This window comes from Penicillium maclennaniae (genome assembly GCF_028827695.1).
Source record: "Penicillium maclennaniae strain IBT 15551 chromosome Unknown utg000008l:1.0-3552695.0:1.0-3555053.0, whole genome shotgun sequence".
NCBI lineage: Eukaryota > Fungi > Ascomycota > Eurotiomycetes > Eurotiales > Aspergillaceae > Penicillium > Penicillium maclennaniae.
The window spans coordinates 2,691,958-2,711,835 of NW_026623220.1; the positions used below are offsets into that span (position 1 = coordinate 2,691,958).

General features: G+C 50.1%; 7 protein-coding genes across 7 annotated transcripts; 4 read left to right on the forward strand and 3 right to left on the reverse strand.

Moving 5' to 3' along the window:
- Positions 1–1,686: 1,686 nt before the first annotated feature.
- On the reverse strand, positions 1,687–6,399 carry N7477_009974 (uncharacterized protein; the record flags this gene model as incomplete). The annotated part of the gene is made up of 2 exons (XM_056971635.1): positions 1,687–5,991; positions 6,058–6,399. 2 exons carry the CDS (start codon positions 6,397–6,399, stop codon positions 1,687–1,689), a joined length of 4,647 nt encoding a protein of 1,548 aa, XP_056818614.1.
- A 380-nt stretch (positions 6,400–6,779) lies between these two features.
- Positions 6,780–8,320, forward strand: N7477_009975 (RNA methyltransferase, TrmH family; the record flags this gene model as incomplete). Its single annotated transcript, XM_056971636.1, has 2 exons — positions 6,780–8,032; positions 8,080–8,320. The coding sequence occupies 2 exons, from the start codon at positions 6,780–6,782 to the stop codon at positions 8,318–8,320; spliced, it is 1,494 nt and encodes a 497-aa protein (XP_056818615.1).
- A 537-nt stretch (positions 8,321–8,857) lies between these two features.
- Positions 8,858–10,147, forward strand: N7477_009976 (NAD(P)-dependent alcohol dehydrogenase; the record flags this gene model as incomplete). The annotated part of the gene is made up of 3 exons (XM_056971637.1): positions 8,858–9,001; positions 9,075–9,932; positions 9,995–10,147. The coding sequence occupies 3 exons, from the start codon at positions 8,858–8,860 to the stop codon at positions 10,145–10,147; spliced, it is 1,155 nt and encodes a 384-aa protein (XP_056818616.1).
- An 839-nt stretch (positions 10,148–10,986) lies between these two features.
- Positions 10,987–12,696, forward strand: N7477_009977 (putative C6 transcription factor; the record flags this gene model as incomplete). Its single annotated transcript, XM_056971638.1, has 1 exon — positions 10,987–12,696. The coding sequence occupies one exon, from the start codon at positions 10,987–10,989 to the stop codon at positions 12,694–12,696; it is 1,710 nt and encodes a 569-aa protein (XP_056818617.1).
- A 476-nt stretch (positions 12,697–13,172) lies between these two features.
- Positions 13,173–13,650, forward strand: N7477_009978 (uncharacterized protein; the record flags this gene model as incomplete). The annotated part of the gene is made up of 2 exons (XM_056971639.1): positions 13,173–13,191; positions 13,388–13,650. 2 exons carry the CDS (start codon positions 13,173–13,175, stop codon positions 13,648–13,650), a joined length of 282 nt encoding a protein of 93 aa, XP_056818618.1.
- Positions 13,651–14,130: 480 nt separating this feature from the next.
- Positions 14,131–15,555, reverse strand: N7477_009979 (pepsin-like aspartic protease; the record flags this gene model as incomplete). The annotated part of the gene is made up of 3 exons (XM_056971640.1): positions 14,131–14,211; positions 14,277–15,149; positions 15,205–15,555. 3 exons carry the CDS (start codon positions 15,553–15,555, stop codon positions 14,131–14,133), a joined length of 1,305 nt encoding a protein of 434 aa, XP_056818619.1.
- Positions 15,556–16,065: 510 nt separating this feature from the next.
- Positions 16,066–19,667, reverse strand: N7477_009980 (uncharacterized protein; the record flags this gene model as incomplete). Its single annotated transcript, XM_056971641.1, has 5 exons — positions 16,066–16,176; positions 16,228–19,170; positions 19,233–19,373; positions 19,434–19,454; positions 19,569–19,667. 5 exons carry the CDS (start codon positions 19,665–19,667, stop codon positions 16,066–16,068), a joined length of 3,315 nt encoding a protein of 1,104 aa, XP_056818620.1.
- Between the last annotated feature and the right edge of the window lie 211 nt (positions 19,668–19,878).

A 19,878-nucleotide genomic window follows, 5' to 3' on the forward strand; every position in this document is an offset into this window, starting at 1 on the left:
ACCATATTTTCGTCACCTTGAAGTGGGCATTGCCGAAGAGTGTGCTGCAAATATCGCTGCATGTCACTTTTGTCAAAGGCGTTGTGTCTTGGCCCAAGATCTTGGTCTCCAACGAGCTTGGCCACCTCAAATTGATAACCAGAAGCACATTCTCAAACAAGCTGCCGTTTTGTAAAATGTACAATACGCGGCGCCAGTATCCTCTCCACAAAATTCCAACCATGCACAGCGAGTGGAGACCTCTCGATACTTGAATCCCAGCGGAGCTCTCGCGGTCAGAAACATTTATCTGTGTGAGGCCCCATTGCGGGTTTGAACAAAGAATCTTCCTGTCTTGGAACAGTCCATCGTGGGATTCATCCCCGGCCGAAGCTACAAGCATCAATACTGCCTGGCCGTAGATTTTCAAAATGCCAGACGGGTCTGAAAGCTCGGAAGCGGTGATATGAAGCGAGATACCAATATCCCAAGCGGCGGGCGATATCAATGACGTCAGACACAGCCTTGGAACAAGCCGTGGCATCCAAAGGAATCGAGAGACTGCTTTCTTCTGGCTCTTCTTCCTCGGAGCATTGATGGCTCAAGATGATGTAGGCACCGCTCCGCTCCTCAGAGGTGATAACCCGCGGATCCACTGTAGGGGAAATCTCGATGACCCTTTTCGGCAAAGGAACTGAACTGGATGGATAGCATGTCTCATGCCCTGTACATTCCGACATCCAATCCGAAATTCTCGTCAAGCATTTATCGTCCCGCGAGCTGACCGACACTTCCCGGAAGCATCAAGCCCATCAACAGAGGGGTCTGATAAAGTCAGTCTATGCACATGGCCATTAAACAGAATGCGACCACGAATGTCATACCTGCATAGTCATTAACAACACACATGTCTAGACAACAATCATCTGCGGACATTGTCATGCCCATGAATCCCTTTTCTGTTGCATCTCAGACGTAGGTGGCTAAAGTTTACCACCCGCTCAGATAATTTGTCACGTCGAGTTCTCCAGCGACATGAAGAATTGTTAAATTGCACAGAAGAACTTGCAGCCCTCGCAGCCTTCATCAGCTTGACGAGGAGATCATTGCAGTTGCCTAGAGTAACGCCGAAAGCCTTTGTGGTCTCCAGGTCCCAGGTGTCGCAGTCTTCGCAGAGAGGCGTGTTTTCCGGATGGATGGTAGCTTGTCTGTTCGAGAGCCAACATGATTACCTCTCATCGGCTTTTACAGCGACCGACGTGTTCGTATCAATGGACACGACGCATGCCGTTGTACTTCGCTTAACAGGCTGCACTCAATGCCGCATGACCCCTGATGGAACAAAGTCCAGCGTGGCCTGAAGCTTAACGCTCCTGTTCTTGATGTTTACAGATCAGTTACCCTTAAGTTTGAGCACTGTTGGGAAAATCTTTGATGTTCGACTTCTGAAAGTCTTTAGAATCAAAATATTTCTATAATCACTGGGGTATCGTCGTAAAGTAAATACAAAGAAAAGAAAGCTTCCCATAACCTGCATATCTGGGCACCCTTGAAAATGAAGTGAAAGAGCAGGTCTCGAAAATTGAATGCCCGTGCCATTCACACTCTATTTGCGTGCTGTCATGATATCATCGCGCCGCGATCACTATGATGTATGCAAAATGAAAATGCTCGATTCTGAACTGAGATGGATATGAAACAGCGCACCTACTGGAGAGGGAGCTGCTTCGTGACAGGGCCCGTGGAAGTCCGAACAGGAGAGGGCTTGGGCTTGGTGTTGTTCGAGACAACAATGGAAGAATCATGGCCAGTAACGTCATAATGAGCTGATTCGCCCCCGAGATGTTGCGCGGCGGGAGGAAGACCCCGTTGAGGAACCCGCGCGGATACAGAGGTACTTGTAGGAGGAGCATGTAGAGTAGATGCTGTAGCTCCCTGAGTAGACTCGGGTTGATGAACAGCACCCGCAGCCATTGCTGCCTTCAACCTCTGGCGCTGTGCATCGCTTGTGAGGATAACTCTCAGGTACTTTGTAGCCATGGCGACAAGCTTTGGGTCTTCTTTGCTCTGTGAAAGCGCCCCCAGCATGCGTTGAATTTGAATTGGCGATCGTAAATGCGGACAGGCGCGGCGCTTTCCAAAGTGTGCCAAGCCGCAAAGGGGACAGTGTTCAACACCCGCCCGCTTTAGTGGACAAAGGCCTGGATAATGAGGCTCGCCGCATGCAAGGCATTTCGGACCGGTCTGCATGTAAGACTGGGGATCCATAGCGCCATCGAAATGAGACGGCATCGCATGTGGCGGCACCTGCACGCGCTCGAAGGGACGAGCTTTCGGCCTCGGAGGCATCCCGCTATCCAGGCCCAAATCCATGGGATCTGCGCCTGCATCCTCGTCGTCCGCCGAGTCGCTTTCCGATCCACCCTCTTGGAACTCGGCATCACTGTCATCGTTACTGCGTGATTTGCCCCGCCGCTTGACAGGCGAGGACTCGGGGATCTCGTGATCTCCGGCTTCTTCCTCTCGGGTATTCTGGTAGTTGATCGTGGCTCGCTTGCGCTTACCGCGGCCCAGACCTTCCATGTTCGAAGATGCCTCTTCATTGGCATCGCGCTCACGCTCGCGAAGAATTTCTTCCCAGGCAGTGACATCGGCAGCTGTGATCTCTTCGGTCTCCTCGGCGACCTCTTCCAAGGTGCCTCGATCATTCTGCCAGACGCGTGCAAAATTAAACTTCGGCTGGTCCGTTTGGCCAGAATCATCGGTGGCACTTTGCTCTGCTTTCTCAGCTTGACTGCGGTCCAGCAATCTATCAATGGACGGCAAATCGTAGTGGATATCACCCGAATCATCATCATCAAACAGAGATGCTGCACCGTGTTGAAGTATTGACTCTAGATTCTCTTCATCCTCATCGGCCTCCATGCGATCGATAAGCACATGATCGAGCGCCAGCTTCTTCTTGCCCTTCAACATAATTTTCTCCTCCACCGAAGCACGAGTTGTCAAGTGGAAAACAAGGACAGGTTTTTGCTGGCCAATTCGATGGGCTCGCGACAAGGCTTGCATATCCTGCTTGGGGTTGAAATCAGGGTCCATGATGATGACTGTGTCGGCGGTAGCAAGATTGATTCCCACTCCGCCCGATCGAGTTGATAGTAGGAAGGCAAACATCGGAGAATTGGGCTGATTGAATTGATCGATTTGTTGCTGTTTGTCTTTAGCGGATAGCCTGCCATCTAGCCGGCCGTAGTTTAGGCCCAGGCCGTGGAGGAAGTCTTCCATCACATCAAGGTTTTCCAAAAACTGGCTGAAAATCAAAACCCGATGTCCGCGCTCCTGCAACCTTGGCAGCATCAGGTTGAGCAATCGAAGCTTCCCAGAGGCCTCCACCAAGTGCCTTTGTGCCTTGTCGGAATCACTGGTGTACTCCTCGATGGCCCGGTTGTAAATAAAAGGATGGCAGAGGCATTTCCGGAGTTGCATCAAGATGTTGTTCAAATTGTGCCGATCCTGCTTTCTAATTTGGCCGGTCTGTTTCTTGATGATGGCTCTGATCAATTGAGGATTTTTTCCAAGAATTGATTTGTACAGTTTCTTCTGCACCAGAGACATTGAGACGGGAACGATGATCTGTACCATTGGAGGCAAGAAAGGCAGAACCTCGGCTTTGGTGCGACGAAGGAAGAACGGGCGGATCATTTCATGAAGGGCCCGGATCTTCTCTGAATTAAGGGATCTGTATTCCTCTTCCAATTCTTCTGCATTTTTGTCTCGATCAAGAAACTGGAGTAGATTGAAAAGCTCCCGAATGTTATTCTGGAGAGGAGTTCCCGTGAGAAGGACTTTAAACCCAAACTTCATGCGACAGAGCTTTTCGTAGAGCTGAGATCTGTCATTTTTCAGACGTTGTCCCTCATCCACCACCAATCCTACCCATGGAACCTTGTTAAGAACCTTTGTTGTGTCATCATCGATCATGCTTTCGTATGAAGCAATTACAACATGGCAATGGAGATTTTTTCCGCCCTGTGGGAACATTTCGTAATCTCTGGCCATCTGGCGCGAATATCGAGAGCCGAAATAAGTGACGACTTGAAGGCTTGGTGCCCAGTTCTTGATCTCACGTCGCCAATTTGGAACGGTCGAATTTGGACATACTACCAAAAAAGGCCAGCATGAGTGTTTTTGAATGAGGACCGTGAGCAGACCGATGACCTGTATGGTCTTTCCAAGGCCCATGTCATCCGCCAGAATGGCATTCTGCTGCTTGACAAACATGTAGTAAAGCCAGTTCACACCGTCCAGTTGATATGCCATGAGGTCACCACCAGAGATCAAATCGGATTGGGTGTGCATCACCAGATCTTGCTCGAAGTCCTGGGTCCGAATCAGGGCCAACCTTTCATTGAGTTTGTTTTGGTCTGGAATTGAAATATCGCCTCGGACCAGCCAGTCATTGAAAGCAGTCGAGAAGTCCTTCCATCGATCTTTGTCGATTGCTTCGTTTGGATCGGGTGGCTTCTCCCATACTGTATCCTCGTAATTAAGGCCTTTGTATTTGACATAGGCCTCTTTGACCGTCTCAGGGTTAGACTTGTCTTTCTCGGCGATATCTTCCCGGTATGCCACCTCAAAGACAATGTCAACCCGCAATTTGTCCTCAGAAACTGCATCTTCTGTTGTCCAAGTTGGCTTTCGAGCGCTGTCTGACATAAAAAAGGATCGACGCGTAGTAGGATTACTAACGCAATAGACCCAGTCCCCTCGCTTCCAAGCGACCCGGAAGTAAGATTTGCGTTTCCACTTGATTAGATACTCTTTCTTAACTTCCGGGACAATCTCAGAGTGGGGAATATTCGATCCCATAGATTCGCGTTCGAGAAGACGCCAGGCAAGAATCTCCTGAATTTCACCCGGCGCATTGGAGCAGTCCTGGCATTGCCAGTGGACACTGTAATCCGGGAAGTTATCAAATTTATCGATATCTGCCATCGGCTTAAGACATTCCACGTGGAAGCCCCGATGGCAACCGGTGCATCTGAACAGGAGATTGTCGATGTTGTTCACACGAGTCATATCAACTAGGGTGACGGGGTCCACACCATCATTAGCGACACGCTGCTGCTGCTCCTCCTTGGCGGTGAGACGCTGTCGCAAAGGCTGCGACATAGGACCCAGCTCATGGCAATTCGCGCATTTGCCCAAATGTGGAGAGATGTCATGTTTTTGGTGAGAAATGCCAAGACAGCGGCGGCACTGTAGAATGAAGTGACCATCACCGATCTTTGTCACAAGGTGTTCTCGACTGTGCCGCGGGCCAAGGCAAGTTTGATGGTATGATGTGCTGCAGCCTTGGCAAAAGACTAAGGGCCCCTTTACCGAATCATCTTCGTAGTAACTGCAAGTATCGCAGCAAGCAAAGTGGCGTTGCCGGAACACGTCGTCGTGCGAGATGATTTGAAAAATCTCTCTGGCTCCAGTGTATCTTTGCTCCTTAGGGGCGTCACTTGCAAGTTCCGAAACATCGTCCTCGTGACGTTCCCGTAAATTCTGTCGGAGAGATTTTCTATCACGCGCCGATACTCGTGTAGGTTTGACCGTAGCATAATAATCGTCCGAGGACGAAGAACGGGATGATCGAAGGCTTTGTCTTGGCCTTTGCCTGAGTCCTCGCTTTCCGGCCCGTCTGGCGCCTTGTCTCAGATTTCTGGTGTGAGGCAGAGCATCGATAATCTCATCAGCGGAGCTTTCTTCTCGGGCTGTCGAGCTTGGTTCGGTTTGGAAAAACTCCGAGTATCGTCCACGAGTAGCTGAACGGCTGAGTTTGCGCCGAGTTCGATTGTCAGAGTACGTATCGTCGGATGCCGGTCCATCACCGGCATGGAAAAGTTTGTAAGAAACAGGTCTTCGGCCAATCAACATGATATCATCATCCGAGTCAGAGTCTTGGTTGTATTGGTCTAGAGCCTTGGTGCTGTTTTCTAAATTCATGAATCGATTGTAGGTCATCTGCAACAAAGGAGAGAAACATTAGCCGAATGCCATGAGGATATGAAAGCAACAAAGAAAACTCACAGTTTCACACTCTCCGCTTTGGAGACGCACAGTATAAAGAGGCCTCTCAGCGTTCGATGAGTCGATCTCTAAGATTCGGCGCGCTGCGAAATGACCTGGGAGGTACTCGTAATCATTCGGATTTGGGACAATTGGGGGGACAATCTGGAAAGTCTCGGATCCTGTAGATGTGAAAGCCTCCTGAGGGGCTTCTGGGCCTTTAGATTCTCGAGTTTTTGGAACGGCATCGTTGGCAGTGTGTAGTTCGTCCAAGGCGGAATCCGCAAGCTGGCTCGAGTCCTGCGCGGCCATGGCGTCAGAGGCCTCAGGCTCTTCAAGGCCTTCCAGAGGACCAGGAGTCATGTCGACGAAAGTCAGTTGAAGAGGCAGAACGCGCTAATAGAAACCGCGCAAACAGTCACTATGGAACGCGAAGCAGGTGAGCTTCCAGTGTGTTTTGTGAGGACAGTGAGGATAGACATAGATATTTGCGGTTCAAAAAAAATCTTGGAAGGTGATTTAAAAGCAAGGATGGCCAGTACGAATCGCAACTCAGCTTCTCAGAGATATATAAAATGACAGAGAGCACTCTGGGGTAGTGAACACCACAAGAGCGCGTTTGCCCGGGAAATGGTTGTTCCGTTCATATCTTATCGGAGATAAGGACTCGGATTTCATTTAATCCGAGTATCTTTTCCCATGTTCGCCTTGACGGGCAAACAATTACTTTCGAAAGCATCAAGATGCTTTTGAACGTTCCAAGATCAACCTTTGGCGGGCGTGTATCGCTTACAAAGTCTACTCAGTGCTCAGTACCGGCTCGATATGCCTCTTTGAACTCTGCTATTGGCCGGGGTATTCGCCGATCACAGCCTGGAGAGACTTCGTCTAGTCGATCATTTGATGAGCGTGATGGACGCCGGCGGGTGAGGAGAGATGATTATCAGTACCAATCAAAAGGCCAAAGAAGTTGGCCCGAGAAGAGCTTCGAGAAAAAGCCCGAGAAGTGGCACGAGAGAAGGCCCGAAAGGAAGCCTGTTTCCGACCTCTTTGATCGCGATGAATTTGTACGGAGCGGCAGTTTTCGAACTCCGTCGCAAGGTCGGGACCGTGGGCATTCAAAAAGCAGGAGTGAATCACGCGACTTGGATTCAGATATATCAGAGAAAGTAAAGTCGTTCTCCCGGAAGGTCAGTACTCACGGTGTATCTCGTGCTCATCGGGCTACTGCGAGTGTCCCGGAGCGAGTGAAGGAAAATGTCAAGGTCCCGGAGTCGATACCTTACACGTCACCGGCATCTGAGTTCATTTACGGCACGGGTGCCGTTGAAGCAGCATTGCGTTCCAGCCGTCGCCAACTATACAAGCTCTATCTCTATCAAGCTGCCGGAGAAGAGCTTAGCCCCACAAAGGTTATTCTTCGCAAGCTGGCTCTCTCAAGTAACATTGAAGTCAAAATGGCATTTGCCGGTCGGGACCGACTTCTTGACAAGATGAGTGCTGGCAGACCGCACAATGGCTGTGTTTTGGAGGCATCGCCTTTGCCGAAACTGCCAATTCGTGGCTTCCATCCGGTCCAGGCCATGACCGACAGCCATTTCCGCGTAGAATTGGCACCTCAAACGCGGGAGGAAGCTGCAGTTAATGGTACCGATGACCGCATCTCTATTCTTCACCCTCCAATCTCGCCGTCGGGAGAACAAAGGTATCGCTACCCGGTGTGTCTACTCCTGGATGGTGTCGTTGACCCTGGAAACCTTGGCGCTATTATACGTTCCGCTTACTATCTCGGAATTGATACGGTGGTCTTTGCTGGTCGCAACTCAGCCCCTCTTTCGCCTGTGACCATCAAGGCTTCTGCCGGCGCAGCAGAGAACATGTCTCTTCTTCAGGTCAAGAACGAGATTGATTTCATCCAACGGTCCCAAAACAACGGATGGAAGTTCTATGCGGCCGACGCTCCGGGTCCGGTGCCACCTATCTGGACCGCCTATCAGTAGGCGATGGACCAGACGGCAGCCACCCTATCACACAATCTCCCAGTGTGATCATGATGGGGAGCGAGGGGTCTGGGCTTAGCTCCCATATCAAGTCACATGCAGATGCGATCGTTAGCATTCCTGGTGCTCGACACAGCGCCCATCTAGGCGTTGAATCTGACCCAGCTCGCATCGATAGTTTGAACGTCAGCGTCGCTGCGGCTCTCTTGATGGAGACGTTTTTGCGAACCCCTCTGGGAGTCTCAGAGCCGGCTAGAAAGGGGAAGGGGCAGCGGATGTGGTGATCTGTACAATAGTCTTGGCAGTTACATATGATACCTGCTTGTATTTTATAATTGATGACAAGGTGGCTGTGCACTAGAACTGAATATCTCGACTTTTTGCCTTTTCGGACCTTAGGGACATCCGGAGTCTACTTCGACATAGAACTTTCGCATTCATCAACGACGACTGGATTGGAGACAAAGCTTGCTCTCTGCACTGACCTTTAATGTAGACGACAGACCTAGACGGAATGACTCAGCGGCAGCTCCGTAAGCGTCTGGCGCATCGATGTGCCGATTCTTGACGCCGAAGTGGAATTTATGTGGGGGAGGCATCCAAAAGGTCGGGTGCTGTGGGGAAATGACCCGCAAATTCGTCCCAAAATTGTTCTCTGAGAACCAAGCCCGAGCGAACCATCATAAGAGGGTCCACTGCGTTCCCATTTCCCCAGATCCTTCTCCAGATTCCTTCAAGTTACTCATTCCTTACTTGTCCTACGCCTCCTACGCTTCTCGTATTGATCGCGCATTACAGTAGTATCGATTTGAAGTCCCATCATGATTCCCGAGACACAGATCCCAACAAAGGCCTTTGTGGTCGAAGCGCCTAACGCCCCTTTCGTCCTTCAGGATGTTATTCTAGACGAAGTGCGGGATAACGAGGTTCTCGTTGAAATGAAATACACTGGTCTGTGTCACACGGTATGGTGCATCTCGAGATAACCCCAGCAGTACTCGGGCATTACGATATATGATGCTGACCTGGATGAATCAGGATATTGTGGTGCAACAAGGTGCCATGCCCGTTGGAGATTATCCAGCAGTCTTAGGACATGAAGGTGCAGGTATTGTGCGCCGGGTTGGCAGGGCGGTCAAAGATAAAACCCTGAAAGACGGAGACCAGGTCTTCCTGAGCTTTACCACTTGCGATAGTTGCAACCCCTGCAGAGATGGGCGCAAAGGATTCTGCAGTGATTTCACCAATATCAACTTCGCGGGTGTGCGTGGCATTTCTGCTACCGAATCGCCTATTTCGACAACAGCAGGCAAGCCTGTTCGAGGACAATTCTTCGGTCAGTCTTCGATGAGCAAATTGGCCATCGTGAACGAAGCTTCTGTTGTCAAGAGCAACTATAACTTTAGCGACTCGGACTTTGCTGCACTTTCTCCGTTAGGGTGTGGGTATCTCACAGGTGCTGGCACCGTCTTGAACGTTCTGAAGCCAAAACCCAATTCCCGCTTCGTGGTTCTTGGAATGGGCGCTGTCGGACTGGCGGCTATGATGGCTGCCCGAGCCTTAGGCGTTGAGACTGTAGTCGCTGTTGATATTGTCGACTCAAAACTCGAGCTGGCTACTTCTCTTGGAGCTACACACACGCTCAACACGAAGCGTGTTACCAATCTTGCAGAGGGTTTGAAAGAGCTGTTCCCTGAAGGTGTCGATAACATCCTTGATACTACTGGCGTTGTCCCTTTGCTTCAGGCATCTATTGCAGCTCTAGGTCATGAGGGAACTCTAGTCTTTGTGGGCGTTGCTCCGGCCACCGGTACACTTACCATTAATCCACTGGAAATCATGCTTAGCTGCAAGCGGATAATTGGAGCGATTGAGGGATGCTCGGATCCAGCTAAAGTGAGTCTCAGCCTTTCTTTGGGCGGTTAATCAGGTTTCGCGACTAACATGATCTCTCATAGCTTCTGCCTCAGCTGCTCGAATGGTACAAGCAGGGCAAGTTTCCAGTTGACAAGCTAGCTGAGGTCTACAGTGTAGACTCGCTGGATCAAGCGTTGGAGGACTTGAAAGCCGGCAAGATTATCAAGCCGATCCTTAAATGGGGAGATATTTAGATCAATACTTGATATCTAGTCACCAATAAATATTGAACCCTGAACCTTGTCCTTTTTGGATGGCACGCTGCAACATTATTGAGAAGCATAAGTCGTTTCTCCCTTAGGATATGTCTCGTCTTGAAGAGAACCCACTATTCTAATATATTACTAGCTAGTTTCTGTAATTTTTTGAAATAACCACTCATTTTTCACAAGTAGTCAAGTATTAAATTCATCCTTGGGTGTGTGCAGCGGCTAAGCTTAGCCATTGGAATCATGTGGGCAATACGGCCTTATAGTATTGAGCAAAGAACTGGAGATAGTCCAACGCCGCCCTGTACTTAACGCACATTGTTTATAACCTTGTAAGATATGACTTTCGCCCCTCCATTGCCTCCAGGGTTTTGCTTCGATAGATTCTAGCGATCTCACCAATCGCTATGTCTAGCTCATCTCGACAATCTGCTCTCACCTCTCTAATCACGATATCAAATAATTCCACTTAACATGCAGTGTGATCAAAAGCTTAGCTCATTTTAGGCTCAGGCGTGCCTTCCATCTGTCTATAATTATAAGAGTCTTCCATGTGATCGCAGACGACGAGGCGTTGCGCAAGCAAAATGCAAGCAACTCAGCGAAATCATTCATTAGCATGACTAAGCAGCTACATAACATCAATTTAATGCGGGAGTTAATGCAGCTGGCGGTTCTTGGCGCCTACCCGTTATCCGCCGAGTCGTCGTGCGCTTGTTGGCTGCTACTTCTCTTGCTTTTTTTTTTTGGCACATTTGCCTCAAATTCATTACTCATACTATGGCCTGGTGATTTTCAGCAACGCTGAAATCGAAGTTTACTCAATGTCTCCTCATAATCAGCAGGGATACAGTCAAGACGCGTCATCGCTCTCTGGGCCAGTGCGACAGCGGTCAAAACAAGCATGTCTCCCTTGCCGGCGCCGCAAGAGAAAATGCGATGGAAATTTACCATGCAATATCTGCAAAGGGTATGGATACGACTGTGAATTTGGTAATGGAGTCCAATCAACAAATCTCAAACGACCTGTGCCTTCAGATGGGTCACCCAAGCCTAGGAAAACGACCCGCTCTACTGACCCTCAAGAGCCTCCCAAGCAACACATGGAATCCTCCGTACTCCCTGGAATCCTTGATCCGTCAAAAGCTCGATACGTTGGAAGGTACTCATCCATCGCTTTCCCACTTTACGTCGGTTTGGAGGTTCAGGCGACTAAAATTCCACGTCTGCACTCGTTTGCATACCACACAGGTATTCGCAAGGAGCCGCCTTGTGCGGTGACTTTTAAGGCTGCTCAGAAGATTCCATGGAATACGATGAGAAGTCTTCTCGAAGTTTATACAGCTACAGTCCATCCTGTGTTTGGCTTCTTGGATATGGATCAAGTCTACATGCTGTGTGAGAGGCATTGGCATGGACAGCCCCAAGATATGGCCTTCGAGGCTATGATCAGTGGAGTCGTCGCAACGGCTTCATTATTCAGTGGAACCTTAGACCAGGGCAAAGAAATGTGGTTCATCTTGCATCAGAAAGAGATCCTAGAAGATAGCGTGATAAGTCGCTTCCCTTCATTGGAACAGATTGCAGCATGGACTTTGCGAACCATTTACATGCGCTGTACTGCGAGGCCACATGTAACCTGGCTGTCAAGTTGCACGGTCATGCACTTGATTGAGGCAGCTGGCTTGCATCGTGCATCTGAATACGTGATGCAGACGACTGGTAATGCGACACCGAGTACAGAGATGTTCAACATGGTCAACCGGACGGCACAAGTCGCAACGTGTCTCCATATCCTGATTTCTTTCGAATATGGAAGATCTATCATCAGCTTGAACAACCATATTCTCGATCATCTGCAGCCCAAAGATGGAGAAAAGGATCTGACTTGTCAATTGTGCAGTCTGGTGGCTGCTGTTCCCATAATGCCGCCCGGGGATCCTTTGTCAATGATGGAAGAGCTCTTCTCCTCTTTAGACACGATAACCGATCTCACTGTGGACCATGACTTCCTTGTTCTACTACGTGCGGACCTTGTCTTAGGTATATACCGTCGGCTTCGTGTCATGGAGTCGAAATTTCAACAGGGACATAATGACCGTGTGATTGCTGCAGGTACGGCAGCCCTACCAGCCGCACGGAGGTTAGCTAGCCAAAATCAGCCTTGGTGGAATGTCATCGGAACTGCATTTCAATTCGCGTGCACTCTTCTGGTGATGGACACCCCCACAAGCTGCGAACTCCTTGTGGAAACCATGGACACATTGGAAATGATCGTAGATCACCTGGACACACACCTGGCCAAAGAAGCTCTTTCGACGGCGCGTCAGCTCGTCCGGGCTTCGTTGGATAAGAAGAAGAGAGGTGTCGAAGCCCTCGAGCGCATAGCTCGAGATGCCTCACCTGACCCAGCCTTTGGCGGAACAAATGACCACCTTCAAAGTGATATTGCAGCGCTGAGTCCATCACTTGCGGCACCGCTGCCACTTGATCTGGATTCTCTGTGGGCTATGGAATTTCAACTTCCATTATGAATATAAACATTCATATATTTCTGTACAAACGGCCGTACGTAGGAGTGTTTGCTTTTGTCAAACTTAGCCTGTGCTGAGCTTTTGGTGGATGACACTCAAGTTCCCACCAGGAAACACATCACGATAAGGGTACCCAGTCCTGCAGGACTGATGGCCATCCATAGGGCTCCCCGATGCCCCTTGAGAAGATCCTTGTCATCATCATTCACGTATCGCTCCACAGTCTCTGCAAATTCAAGAGCACAGGTCCAAGACCCGATGAAATTGAGCCTTTCACCGCCAATGTTTGCAAGGGATCCTGTAACACCTTGGTCTTTCTATGGCATATTACTCAATATGAGAATATCCAATGGGAATGACATGTCCTTGTCGTTCATTAGACCTTGAAATTTTGTTCCGCCGAAGAGAAAGACCACTCACATTCCCCAAGGTGTGATCAGCATGAGCATAAAATATCAGCTCGGTATATTTGTACGATGGGCATTGAAGCCAAAGGTGCCTGACCCGCCGCGAAAGCTAACATCGCAATTACCACGATGAGACTTGCCGGGCTGCGACCAAGGAGAAGACCAGTGATTACAGCAGCACAAGCTCCGGACGCGTTATTTAGGGACAGTGATTGACATCGCAGATGAGTCCCATCGTTCCAGTTCATAGATTGGAGAGACTGTCTATAGAAACAAAGGTTCAGTTCTTAGCTTCCGGATTGAAGGTGCTCATGGCCAGTACTATATTAATTATCAGATTGCCCTGGTTGAGGTGCCTGCTTCTTTGTCGCTTCATCAGGCTGCTACTTTTGGAGTACCATTCACCACTGCGCAGATCTGTTTGCCACGGGCTCGAGGCAAGGAAAATGATTTGGTTCTTTTGCTTGGGGCTACCGAGGCGGTTGGATCTGCGGTTGTGCAGATGGCCGGCGCAACGGGATGCAAGCAGGTTTTGACAGCAGCTTGAAGTGATGATCAAAATTCCGATACTGTCCTTATCTTCAAGCAGTCATGTTGCTGTACTTGACAAGGAAATCACAGTATTGACCGATGGAAGGGGTGTGGATGTTGCCATTAACACTGTGGGCGACCTTGCGCTGATGTCAGTAGTTGTGGAGTTGTGGAGCAGTTAATTATGAAGGGGCGTTGATGTTTGGATCACTGCACCCAGAGGCGATATTGACAAAGGCGATATTGACAAGACACTGTCATTTGACGTGCAGCAGAAGGACTCTGGGGCTCAAGTAGTTAAGTTATAGGACACCATTGAGGCTAGTTATACCAAACAGGGGAAGGTAGTTATTGATATGAAATAAGTGTGTCTAGCTATCGAGATCCGTCGTAAGAATCATGAGACTTATATGGTATATATTGAATCACTCGATCCAGATGATAACGCGGGAATATAGAGAGGAATCTGAAGATCTTATGAAAACGTCAGACTGCTCTAAGAAGGGGGAGCTGATATGTTCTGGTTGAGTTCCTTGCGCTGAACCGCACCGAAGCGAAGATTGCCGACATCGAATACCTTTTTAGAATGCTGATTAGTACTTTCGTCTTCGGCATGCCTGCTTGAAGTCGATGGCTACTCACAGCATAGATTCCCTTCAGGAAAGTGTCACCCAGAATATCCATGGTCATATCGCCACGGCTCTGGATACCACCGTAGATGTATCCAGGACTGGCCTCGGCAAAGCCAAGATCCTCTTTCTGAACAACATATTGCGTATCACCGACAGCAAAGGAGACAACGGGAAGGTTATCAAGAGTAGTGTTACTGGGGTAGATCCAGCCCTGGCTGTTGTTATCATACTTAGCACCGGGAATTGCATCGTAAATAGCCTGGCAAGTATCATCATCGATGAGAGCCAAAGTAGTACCGGTATCGGCGATGGCCTTGTTCCCCGAGCGAGAGATTGATTTACCATTCACAGTCGCGGAGGTAGAGTTAAACATCCAGAAGCCCTGGCTGTTATCAATAGGGGTATAGGCGATCTCTGCACCCGCAGCCGTAACGGTGGCCTGGTCAATGAAACCGAATGTATAGAAAGACTCGCCCTTGTCGGGCTCATCAGCATCGCGCCACGAGCCAAGCTTGGCTGTGAAAAGAGACGCAGACTTAGGGATATCATCCTGCGTGATCATGTTCTCAACAGGTGTCGCCACGGCCTTGGGCTGGACAGTGTTGATGTTGCTGAATGCAAGACCCAGCAGACCGTCGCCAGCTCCACTAGCGAACTGTGCTGACATTGTGTCTGCGAGCTCGATGGCCTGGCCTTTGATGACAAGACCGCCGACGTCGACATTATCATTACCCACAATACCAGAGGCAGATGAACCGTCTCCGTAGGAGATCTTCCAGGTTGAGCCCTCCTTGAGCTTGTAGGTGCTTGACTTGGTAGGGTCAAAGACCATGTGGTTTGCGTTCGCCGACAAAGTCGACGCAGGCAGCTTGGTCGACCAGACCTTTTTATCAACCGTTAGCCATGCAATTCATCAAAGATTCAGACAAGATACTCACCCAGAGATCCGCCGAACCAGTGTCGAAATCAAGATTCAAGTTCTGAGCCGGCGATCCAATACCCACTGTCGCCAGGTACATAGCGTCGTTCTGCACATCCTGGGCCCCGACTTCGCCAACCTCGTCAGTATCGGCGAGTGTCTTCTGCAGCACCCAACGAGAATGCACCCGACCACCGACCGGCTTATCGGTGTACTGACGGCCAGTCTGGTGCATCGTGGTGCCGAAGAAGTATGGGCCAGGCTTGGTAGGGGAGAACTGATACTTGCGCATAGCGTACAGGTACGACTTGGTACCCGACTTCTTGTAGAGCGGGTTGGCCGTAATCTTGACTTTGGTAGAAGGAGCCATGGTTGTTACTTTGGTAGAAGCTTTGCGAGTGAATTTGGACTTGAGGAGTTGGAAGCAGGACATGGTTTGCAACTGCCGAACTATATAACGCTTGGGAAAATTGCCACTAGAGTAGGAATGGAATGATTGAGGTCCACCAGAATCAAGGACTCCATCGCATTTTATGAAGCTGAAGCAGGATATTGGTCACTTGCACGTCAAAATGCCGCCTTTTCGTCATTGCAGGTGACAAGCTAGTTTAGCGTGGGATTTGAGGCAGCTGGACGACGATCGGTCGCAAAAATCATGGAATTCTGGTCAATCTGCACGATTACCACACCAGGCTCTGCAGGTCTATCAGGCGAGCGCGCCACATGCAGGGGTTCCAGATAAGCACTTTGAAACGGGAAATTACTTTCTAATCTTTCTCTACCAATACACTAGGTTGGTACCGGAAATCCTCAACGCCCCTGTCCAACACCCAGCAACGCACTTGGGAACATAGAAACAGAACACACATTGAACTCCGGATCATTTCTTGCGACCTTTGCCCTTAGGTCCGGTGGAGACGCTGGCCGCGCGCGAAGTAGCATTGGAGCCGGCTTTGCTACCAGCTTTGGTGTTGTTCTTAGTCGGTTTAGCCTGAAACAGTTAGTGAGAGGGGTCTATGATTGCGAGCGCGTCCAAACCTACAGTGGCGCCATTCTTAGCCTTTTTCTTCACAGGTGCCGCGTCATCATTCTCTTCATCCTCGTCGCGGTCTCGACCACGCCCTTTGCCCTCGCCATTGGTTTTGCTCTCGCCTTCAAACTCCTTAGCAACAGTGTTCAGCAGCGTGGTGCAGCGCCGACCGATTTCCACCGGCGTGCGGCTGAGGAAGAACCAGTCGAAGCGGAAGAGTGGTGAATCCCGGACTTCGTCGCGAATCTTGTCGTAAAGACCTTCGCCCTCAACCCCGTACTTGTCCAACATCACGAGCAAAAACCGATCCTCCTCCTCGGTGTAAACCTTTTTGTTGGTCGTAGACACGGTGTAGTTGATCTTTAGCTGCTGCAAAGGCACGCGGTACATCTCCAGCTTCTTGCGCAGCATCTTCCGTTGGTGGTTCATCTTTCGCAGTTTGTCCTCGCCCTGCTCGATGACCTTCAAGTACTTGGTGTAGTCTTGAATCTCAGTGTACCGACGCCAGAAGACCTTGGCATATTCCTCAATTTCTTCAGGCTCCTTGCTGTCCACTTCGGTGGCAATGCCAACATAGTCAGTTCTTCCAAACTTGGCCGATCCGTTGATAAACTGTTGGAAATCACGGCGGTTCCAGTTAGAGAAGCCCTCCTCGGACATGCGGGCCTTCTCAGCCTGCTCTTCCTCATTCAGAGGCTGGGCATTGTCGATCTCTTGCTGCTCAAGATCCCGTTCAGCCTCACGCTCACTTAACTCTTCCTCCGGACCCTCGGGAAGCGGCGCCCTGTAGCCAATATCTCTGTGGAAACTGGCGGTCTCCCTCTCCTGCAACTCCTGCAAACCGGGAGGGTAGAATTGCCAGTCATGAACAGTAATCTGCTTCGGTGCACGAGGAACCTTGGGCTTGGTATCAGCGGTCCGGCCGCCAGTAGCCAGGGCCTGACGATAGTACTTGTCGATCGAGTAAAACTGCTCTTTGCGCTCACGCTTGGCAGGGTTGATCCAGCTGATGCCAATGTCCTTCTTGCGCTCGGTGAAATCCTGACCGTTCCACTCGTAGGCACTCTCAGAGCTGAACTTCTGTAGATCGTCGATGCCAAGCTTCTCATACTTCTTGTTCAGTTGCTGCGTTCGCTCCTCGCCCTTGCGGAGGATAGCTTCAAAGTCATCTTGGGAGATGTCGTCGCCCTTGACAGAGCTGTCGGCGGGCCCAAAGACATCGGCAGCGCCATGCTGAATCATGCCAAGGAGGTCATCTTTAGATGCAGCCTTGTTAGTTTGCTGAGCACGGCCTTGCTGAATGACCAGCTGGTCCAAACGCAACTTCTGAGCGGCGCGCTCAAGAACCTTCTCTTCGATAGCATTTTCGGTGACAAATCTGAAGACCTTGACCTGCTTGGTTTGGCCGATTCGGTGAGCACGGTCCATGGCCTGAAGATCGGCCTGGGGGTTCCAGTCACTGTCGAAGAGCACCACAATATCGGCCGTAGTCAAGTTGATACCCAGGCCACCAGCACGCGTGGTGAGAAGGAAGACGAACTTGTCGGACCCAGGCTTGTTGTAATCGTCGATTGCAGCGATACGATCCTCATGGGCCGTAGTTCCATCAATTCGGCAATACTCATATTCTCGGAAGACACAGTAATCCTCTAGAATATCCAGAACACGACTCATCTGGGAGAAGATAAGGACACGACTGCCATCCTCCTTCATGCGCTTCAAAAGCTTGTCCAGAATAGCCATCTTCCCGGCATTGTAAATGAGATGCTCATCGGTCGTATAGGGAGGCCCGGGCTCGGCGCCCTCGAAAAGGTAAGGGTGATTGCAGCATTTGCGCAGTTGCATCACGATGTTCAACAGTCGGGTCTTGGATTCCTTCTTGCCAGCCGCGCCGTTGACGGCATCGATATCCTTCTCCAGAATCTTTTGATACCATTTTCGTTGCATCTCAGACATGGGCACGTAGAGATTGAGCTCCTGCTTCGGTAGCAGACTCTTCTCAACATCACTCTTCACTCGTCGCAATAAGAATGGACGCAGTACACGATGAAGCTGTTGCACGACAGTGTCCTGATCAGAGTCCTGGCTGGAAAACCATTGATCAAAGGCCTCCGAATCTCCAAACACATCGGGGAGCAAAAAGTTAAGCAAAGCCCACAACTCATGTAAGTTGTTTTGCAATGGGGTTCCAGTGATGAGCAAGCGATTGCGGGAGTTGAACAGACGGATGATCTGCGAGAGTGAAGACTCCTCGTTCTTGATACGGTGAGCCTCGTCAATGATGATGTACTCCCAGGCGAACTTCTTTAGGTGAGACTTCTCGCGAAGAATCATCTCATAACTGGTAATGCACACATCGAAGTTGTTTTCGAGTAGCTCCTCATTGATCAAGCGTTGTCGCTCCTCCTTATCACCCTGAAGAACCAGAACGTTGATATCAGGAATCCACTTCGCGAACTCACGCTTCCAGTTATCGAGGGTGGATTTGGGCACGGCGACCAGATGAGGGCCAGGTATATCACGGACAAAGCGCAAATATCCCAGGAATGAGATTGTTTGCAAAGTCTTGCCCAAACCCATCTCATCGGCCAGAATACCAGAGATGCCATTTTCGTGGAGCGAGACAAGCCAATTCAGGCCTGCAATCTGATAATCACGGAGTTCGCCGTGCACAAAAGCAGGCGATTCACGGAAAACGGTGGTTGTCTCGCCCCCCTGTCGCTCATCTCTCAACAGCTCCGCATCCTCCTCTTGCTCGGTTCTACGGCGCCGGTCACCCCCTGCACCACCAGTACGCGAGGATCCCCTGCGGGCCTTTGCTTCGCTTTCCGAATTTTGTCGATCGATCTCAGCGATAATCTCCTTGACACGCGGATTTTGATTGGTCTCAATGAAATGACGGAATAAATCTGTAAGGCCGAGAAGATAGCGGAATCGGCGGATGGAATCGCTTTCCTGCGTGCGCAACCGAAAATCAGTTTTAATTAGATGGATAGCGTAAGGACCGTAATACATACCTTCGACTGGTCCAGGCGGTCATGCTTCTTGCTTAGAAGGCTCTTTCGCAATTGCGTAACTTCAGTACGGCGTCTGTGACTATCAGCTGTAGCGTCGCCCGCGACGCTGCTAGCCGTAGTATTTGGGTTGGTGTCAGAATCCTACTGAGCGTCAGTCTTGAAACTATGCAATGGTTGTATGCGGCTCGAGGAGGTCATTACCGTGTAGTCCGGGGTATCTGCCTATATAGAGATAACATGTTCAGCAATGTCGATTATGGGTGTGGGGAGAGTGAACCGCAGTCGAGGGAGGATGCGACATTGCGGCACAAATCGGGAGGGAACAGGTCCACGTACCATCGGCGCGTCAACAGGAATGGAGGGAATTGCATCGTCATTTGCATCCGTCATTGGCGTATCGGTCTGAGCCGGCGATTCAGCTTTGGCCGGTGCCATGATTTTGGTTCAGCGCGCAAAGCGCAGGAGTCACGTCGGTACAAGCACGTCTCCGCCCGATGATGAAAGCTTGAGTCAAGTAGACAGTTTGGTGATCTCTGGAAAGAGTATGGACAAAGAATCAATCAAATATAGAGTAGTGTGAGGAAGTGTAAGGTGTAACGAGAAGGGGAGCTGTGTGAAAGCGGAACAATCAAGCACATGGATAGAA